Source organism: Myotis brandtii, unplaced genomic scaffold (genome assembly GCF_000412655.1).
Source record: "Myotis brandtii unplaced genomic scaffold, ASM41265v1 scaffold123, whole genome shotgun sequence".
Lineage (NCBI taxonomy): Eukaryota > Metazoa > Chordata > Mammalia > Chiroptera > Vespertilionidae > Myotis > Myotis brandtii.
In genome coordinates this window covers 18,348,187-18,356,321 of record NW_005354291.1, presented here as the reverse complement: position 1 = coordinate 18,356,321, position 8,135 = coordinate 18,348,187, and the positions used below count along the sequence as shown (strand labels likewise).

Genomic DNA, 8,135 nt, shown 5'->3' with positions numbered 1-8,135 from the left:
AAAAAAAAATGTTTCTCTCTTCCACTCTTTCTAAAAGATCAATGGAAAAATGTCCTTGGATGAGGATTAACAAAGAAAAAAAAAAAGCAAGCAAGAAAGAAATGTCTTGGAGAAAGGGATTCCTAATTTTTCCTAGGAAACGGTATGCTAGATGCAGTGTCATGCTACTCCCAAACGAAAACCGGGATGGATTTCTCTCCAGTGTCATTGACAAGGTGGAGGAAGGGGGCCCTTCCTAAATGCATCCTGGGGTCTGATCTATGAGTCACCCCCAGGACCACAAGGGTAGTGCAGGTCATGAGATCTTCTGAGAAACAATATCATTTCCCTATGTAAGTTCTGCATTTAATACCACACACAGTGACATGGCTCTAGGCCAGTGATGGCGAACCTATGACACGCGTGTCAGAGGTGACACGCGAACTCATTTTTTTGGTTGATTTTTCTTGGTTAAATGGCATTTAAATATATAAAATAAATATCAAAAATATACATCTTTGTTTTACTATGGTTGCAAATATCAAAAAATTTCTATATGTGACATGGCACCAGAGTTAAGTTAGGGTTTTTCAAAATGCTGACACGCCAAGCTCAAAAGGTTTGCCATCACTGCTCTAGGCAGTTGCCACAAAGCTACTGGGAAGGCAGTTGCTATTTATTCTTTCATATTGAAAGTTAAGATAATTAGAATGGAAAGTTTCAGCACAGCACTTAAAAGCCACTCAAATAAAATATCAAACGGAATGCTGTCACTATTACTATTCAACGAACACATAATCCATGCCATGTACATGCTGGGGTTTAAAGAGATGCTTATGTCCCTCAGGCTGAAAAACTTGAGATGCTCATCAACATGTGAACATCAGTTATCAATTAACAATCGAGGCTGGATTGCAGATGGTTTTTGGTTTCCACTGTGTGCTTATATTTATATCCTAACTTTTCTACAAAGAATAGTTTCCTGCTCTAGCTGGTCTGGCTCAGTGGATAGAGCGTTGACCTGTGGACTGAAGGGTCCCGGGTTGGATTCCAGTCAAGGGCACATGCCCAGGTTGCGGGCTCGATCCCCAGTAGGGGGAGTGCAGGAGGCAGCCAATTAATGATTCTCTCTCTCATCATTGATGTCTCTCTCTCCCTCTCCCTTCCTCTCTGAAATTAAAAAAAAAAGAAAAGAATAGTTTCCTCATGTAAATTTAAAAACACTAATAAAAACAGCTCCATAATCTCTTTGAAAAAATGGACTCTTCAGCCAAAACAAAGAATGACATTACAAGCCACAGAGAATGACTTCACTGACAGATAAGGAAATCTACTTTGTGGTGGGAAAATGAAGAATATTAGAAGAGGAAAAGGACAAAAGGAAGCCCTGAAGCCTCTCTCTGGCTTTCCCCTATTACTGTCACTCTGCAATATCCAAGTTTTTCTCCCAACGCCCCTTTCACTGTTATATTTAAATCCTATTGTCACAGCTTGCTTCTCAAACACATTCCTCAACCCTTATAGACTCTATGGGGAGCCTGTGGCTGGGAAGGGATTGCAGAGATTTTTTTTTTCTTTAAAAAGCAATTCTTGCTACTGAATTTTGGAAAAGATGAAGTAAGAAGAAAGATATTTGTGGGTCTGCATCCACTGAGATAAGACAATGAATCTTGCTGCACAAGTGAGATGAACAGTGAGGATACTTTTGTTTTAATCACTGTAAAACTTGGTACCTAGAACCAGGAACTGAAACAGTCAAGCTGCTCCATACTAATCATCTAATTAACATCTATCAAAAAGTCTTCCTTTAAAGAAGGTATTTGAATATGGACAGTGGCATAAAATCATTTAAAATTTCCCCTCTAAATGTTACCATTTCAGTGGAGGAAGTGGAAAGTAGTCCACTCGGAGTCAGAAGTCATGGGATCTAGTCTTACCTATGCCTTCAATAGCAGTGACCCTTAGCGAGTTACTTTGCTCCAAAACCTGTTTTCTCATCTGGAAAATGGGAATGAGAATTCCTCATAATATTATTAGAATTAATTAAGAGCATATTTAAAAGTGCTTTGTACACTGAAAGTATTCAAGAATGTCATGATTGTGATACATTTCAAAAAATGAATTACATCTTAGTTTGTGATTGTGCAAGAAGAAAATGCCACTCAAGGAGCCTTGAAAACAAATAAGGCGAAGTCCTTATTCTCAATAGTAGGTTGGCTTACGGATCTTAGAGTCTGGCAAAAGTCAATGAAAGCATGCTGTGAGAATCAATTGGGATGTAGAATCTACAGAGTACTGTATAGTTTATTTTTAATTGTAAATTGTGTGCTATACGTTCTTTATATTAGTAAGTCTTACAATTCACTTGTGACCACATACATAGACAGCCAATTCAGTATTTATAGGCACGTCTTACATGCTCATCTGCAATTCCCTCTTCAAGAGGTGGAGTCTCTCTCTTCAGCCGTGGACCTGGGTGAGACCTGTAACTGCTTTGAACAACAGAACACAGCAGAGGTGAGGCTGTGCTAGTCCAGGGTGGCCTAGCATCTTTTGCTTCCTTCTTCTTGCAAGCCAGCTGCCATGTAAAAGTGTGCCCACCCTCGGAAAACCACAGTGTGAGAAACCCAAGTTCAAGCAGAGGTGCTGGAGGATGCGATGCCATGTGGATACAGAGAGAGGCCGAGGACCAACAAGGCAAAGACGTGCTAGTGAAGAAGCCAGCTCAGGAGTGGATTCTGGAAGCCCAGGCACCACCCTACCTGATGCCACATGGATCAGAAACAAACCACCCAGTTGGGCCCTTCCTGAATTCCTAACTCACAAAACTGTGGACAAAATAAGATGGTTGTTTCAAGTCACCAAGTCTTGGGATGGTTTGTTACAAAGCAGTTGAACACTATTTCAAGACTTGCATCTCACAGATGATGAAATGGAGATCAAGTGACTTTGTAGATATCAAACGGGCATTGAGTACTAAGATGGGGCTGATGCAACTGCCTTCTTACTTCAAGTCTTCCACTCTTCCCAATAAAGAAAGCTTCAGAGCCTAACTCATCCAGATAATTTTTAATTACATGGAGAAATGATGAGTTAGTTACAGGCATGAATGTGATGTGGACTTATAGGAACTGGTTGCTTGAAAAACTATGTCAGCAAGTTGCGACGACAGCCATTTAAAGAAATGCAATATCCATTTAAAAAAATTTACTAAAGAATGACCATAGTTTTTTTAAAAAAATACATTTTATTGATTTGTTAGAGAGGAAGGGAGAGGGATAGAGAGTTAGAAACATCGATGAGAGAGAAACATCGATCAGCTGCCTCCTGCACACTCCCTACTGGGGATGTGCCCGCAACGAAGGCACATGCCCTTGACCGGAATCGAACCTGGGACCCTTGAGTCCGCAGGCCGATGCTCTATCCACTGAGCCAAACCGGTTAGGGCAAGAATGACCATAGTTTTATTCCAAGAGTTATTTCCTCTTACTATCTAAAGAGATTTCCTGAGACTATTTTATGAGAGGGAAAAAAGTTTTTCCCTCCCATAGGTTATGTTAGTGATTCACATGTATAATATTCTTAACTCTCTTTTCTATTCCAAGTTTAGGCTTAATAACTCTTCATGTAAGTGTAAATGAGACTTAATTTTGTTGAAAATATGGAACAGAAAGAAGTAGGTTGATGTAGTGGGACTGGAGTCCGAATAGTGCTGGGTAGGACCAATGCGAAGTAACTGAGCCAAAAGTAGGAATTTCTAAAATTGAAACAAAACAAGCCGCTAGGAGATAGCACTGAGACCAAATACATATTATTATTATTATTATTATTATTATTATTATTATTATTCCTCACCCAATGATACGTTTATATTGATTTTTAAAGTGAGAGGAAGAGAGAGAAAAACACATAGATGTAAGAGAGAAATATTGATTGGTTGCCTTCCACTGATACCCTGACCAGGGATCGAACCCACAACCCAGATATGTGCCCTGACTGGGAACTGAACCTGCAAGCGTTTGGTGCAAGGGACAATGCTCCAATTCACTGAGCCACCTAGCCAGGGCCAAATATGCAGTATTTTTGGTACCATGAGAATTATAGTTTTTTTCTGAGACTTAGTTGAAAGAACTTCATTAATAGTACTAAATATATCACATAAGTGGCTTAAATAATGAAAGGCAAAAAATTATTGGGATACTTGGTAATATCAAGCCTCCTTAGATGGCTGAGTGGGGATAAATGAGTGTTGGCGCTTTTAGAAAAGCAATAAAATCATAAATCAGTGAAATCATAGCTAAAGACACTTGAGTTCTTGCCTTGTCTGCAGGTGTCAACCTGGCCCAGGGCTTGTCTGCCCTGCGATCGTAGTCGGGAGAATCGGTGACTTCTACATACTCGTTAAACCGCAGGATCCTTCGAGCTTGTAGCTCTGCCACCGTAGGTCTCAGGCTGAGCTGCAGGAGGACAAGGATAAAGGACAAGTTCAGTAAACCATTTACAGCCTCGTGGTTTTCTATAGAGAACTTAGAAGTTATGGTCAAATAAGGTCACTTTCACATTAAAAAAAGAAGAAGAAGGAAGAAAAGGCAGCAGCATCTTGGGAGTTTCTAATAAGAACTAGAAAGCAGTGTGCCCTAATTTTGAGGCTATAAAAATCATCCTTTTTAGATAGGTCACAATCTTTGGCAACTGTGTGCATTACGCTGTTTTCTCCACCTTGCCTGGTATTGTGACAAAGGTGCCTGTCATCCCTGACACAGGGAACATGAAGCCACAGGCACAATAAAAATCCAGACACAGGATGTGGACTGAATTGTGTATGAAGGAGAAAGCCCTGCAACTTTTAGAAATGACAATAAAAAGCCTGGTTCCTATTTTTAATTAAACCTGTACATTCAGAGATGCACCAAGTTATGACAAAGAAATGGTCCGGGGAAGGGTGTGTCCATGGACTTCTTCCCCGAAAGGCTAAGGACCCAGGCCCATGCTTGACCACAAAAGCTGACACGTAGGAGGGGGGCCTTCTGGAGAACTGCACTTCAGTGGGGCCCTAACTACTTAGAATCAGCTGCAACCTTCAAGACACGTCTAATAACGTGGATTCCTCCTATGGTCTTTGTCAAATTGGAATTTATAGTTATATTTAATCTACCCAGCCCTGTGGTATTTGCTTTCCTCTCTCGGCTCTTTCTCAAGCTCGAGAATAAAGCAGAGATGGTTCTGAGACTAAAGAAACATGGCCCCCTAGTCGACAGGCATCACTACTCTCTGCTATTGAGGTTCCTGCTTCTGTGGCCTTTCTCAGTGGGAGATGTCCTAGTATTGTGACACAGGTAGACCCAGGCTTCTGTTTTACTCAAAGGATCCATATTCAGCATCTTTTCTCTCCATATATATATATATATATATATATATATATACCCTGTATTAGCCAAACTTTCCACAGTCTAAGTAGTCCTCTGTGGAAGCGTTCCTTATTTACATAGGCTCAATGTTTGGAAAAAGTAAGCACAATCACAAAAAAATGTTTTTGTGGTTAAAAACATCCCCATTTTGGGGCCGTGGTTTTCTTTTGAGTAAAACCAGAGGTTGGGCTCAGTCAGTGCTCTAACCTTCAAGACATTCAAAGACTCTTAGAAGGCCTGGGCCTACACCCTGAGCCCACTTGAGCTGGGACATGAAAACTGCTAGGTTCATGAAGTCCTGGTGGGCACTGGACAAAGGAAGGAATAATCTAAGCAGTTCAGTTACTGTCTGATCTCTATTGTTAGATTCTTACTACCTTTCCAGGACTGGTGGGGTTAAGGAGGTAGAGAAACCCTTGCCTCTGGGGACCGCCCAAAAGGCAAGTGACCAAGGGCCACACAGGTCAGAAATTCTCCATCCAGTCTTAAAAAATATGTTTTTATTGATTTCAGAGTGAGTAAGGGAGAGGGGGGGAGAGATAGAAACATTAATAATGAGAGAGAATCACTGACTCTCCTGCATGCCCCCTACTGGGGATCAAGCTCCCAACCCAGGCATGTGCCCTGATTAAGAATCTAACCGTGACCTCCTGGTTCATAGGTTGACGTTCAACCACTGAGCAACACCTGCCAGGCTCCATCCAGTCTTGCCCTTCAGGACTGTGCCAGTGACAGGGTCGTTATTAGTGGTATGAACTGTCCTGCACCTATGGCAGGGAGCTCTGCATAGAGGAGGCAAGTGGGGACAGGAGTTAAGGGCAGGCTCTGCTGCCTCCTGGAAGAGCCCACCTGGACCGAGAAGATTATATGCATGTCAGGGGTGAGTGTGGAGCTATGAGGAAGGGCTACTTCTTATCTAAAGCTGGAACGTAGCCACTGAATGCCAGAAGAGACAGTTCTAAAATTCAGTTTACAGAGTCTTTCTCAGCTTGATCATTGTTTAACTATTAGTGTCTTTGAGGGGAAAAAAAGAGAGAGATGAATAAAGGATTGTCTCCTCTAAAAATCAAAACCAAAACCTCTCAAAGTACAGTCTCTACTTTTCCATGGGAATGGACTGTTTCTTCTACCTGTCTCGGACTCCCCAGCCAGCCCAGATAAATGTGGGCAGACCACACACTTCACTGCAGGTGTCATGCTTTACTCATCCTGCCTTGTCCAGGTGTGAAGGTATACCTGGACAAATTACCAGACAAAGATGTACAATGAAATACAAGTGCTTATAGTACTTAATTTTTCCAAAGCCTGTTATTATTTTAATACAGGAAAAAGTGATAGCTCTGGCATCACATTTATATTTTCATAAATGGTGGAAACAATTGCCTGAGGTAAGCTGTTTGTCAATTTGGGTAGCACTATAGTAGGCAGCCTGGATGATCAAGTTCACTTAAAAAATTAGTCACCCAGCTCAGATACAGAATAGTGGCAAATCTTCAGTAGCAAAAAAATATTTATTTAATATTTCCAAGACTACATGGAAAGTGTAAGCATTTTTAAAAACTAAACATTGAAATGTTAATAAAGGTTATCTTTAAATGGAAGAAGTTTCTATGACTTTTTTCTTTTATTCCCTTTTGCATTTAAAAAAATTCTTACACCGATTACATGTTATTTTCATAATCACCTAATGCACTTTAAAAGTTTTGATTAACATCAAAATTAACATATGCAATTATAAATATAAAGATAATTTATACTGTATTCATTACATTGATTTTAATGCCTATGATCAGTTAGTAGACTAACAGGAATAATTATCCCTAAATATCAAGATTTACATGTGAAGAGTTGATTTGCATTTAAAAAAGGAACTATATCTCAGAACACACACAATCATTAACAGTTGTAGTTTCATCACCTTTCTGCTGAGTCTGCGTTTAAGTTCCATTTTTGCTTCTTGTTCTTCCTCTTCATTCTTTTCTGCTTATTAATGGAAGGGAAGACATGAAGACTTAGTTATTATAAGTGATTTTATAATCAGAAAAGTAGATCAGGCCACAATTATTTGATTTTAACAGATATTGATGAAACATTCCAACATCTTTAAAAAGTTGTCAAAATACTTTGCAGAAAGATCAACCATTAAGTTATATATATAATTATATTGCTTTATATATCCTCCCTAGTACATACATACATACATACATACATACATACACATAGTATTTTTTTCCTTATATGACTGGCCTATTTACTAATTGTAAACCTTTTCTGCTTCCAGACTTCCTGCTATATTCTGAAAACAAAAAAACCCCACAAGAGTTCCCATATTCTGGTGAAAGCCTTTCATTGCTGATCATCTCATGGGCTTACAAGCATAGATGATCAGAATTCAGGGAAAAATTTACTGCTGGATCTGGCCTCCATGTGAAAATCCGAGACATATCAAAATAACAAATTAGAACCATCTGATGCATGTCTGAGTTGCTGATTTCCATTCAAATCCAACCAAAATAGTTGATCTGTCTGTTTTGGTTTCCATAGAAGCAGAATGTAAGCATTTCTTTGGACTCTGCTTTTGAACCAGAATGTTCTGAATGGGGTTATGGTGTACTGTTGGTGGAGATGATTTATTTTCTCATGACTGTGACTTTCCAACGTCTCCTCTTCCTCTAGTACTTTACCAAGTAGTACAATTTAATGGCCAACCTAAATGAATGCTGTCCAACAGATGGGATTAAGAGAAAA

General features: G+C 39.8%; 1 protein-coding gene across 9 annotated transcripts in view; it reads right to left on the bottom strand.

Moving 5' to 3' along the window:
- The window catches only part of PHACTR2 (phosphatase and actin regulator 2), a 170,808-nt gene that overhangs the window by 19,054 nt on the left and 143,619 nt on the right, over positions 1-8,135 (bottom strand). For 7 of the 9 annotated variants that reach the window (XM_014533898.1, XM_014533899.1, XM_005859081.2 and 4 more), the window contains 2 exons: positions 7,306-7,367; positions 4,299-4,436 (listed from right to left, as the gene is read on the bottom strand). In XM_014533898.1, coding sequence (XP_014389384.1) covers positions 4,299-4,436; positions 7,306-7,367 — 200 coding nt within the window. Of the gene's footprint in view, positions 1-4,298; positions 4,437-7,305; positions 7,371-8,135 lie in introns of all 9 variants that reach the window. The other 2 variants (XM_005859084.2, XM_005859082.2) reach the window with 1 other exon arrangement.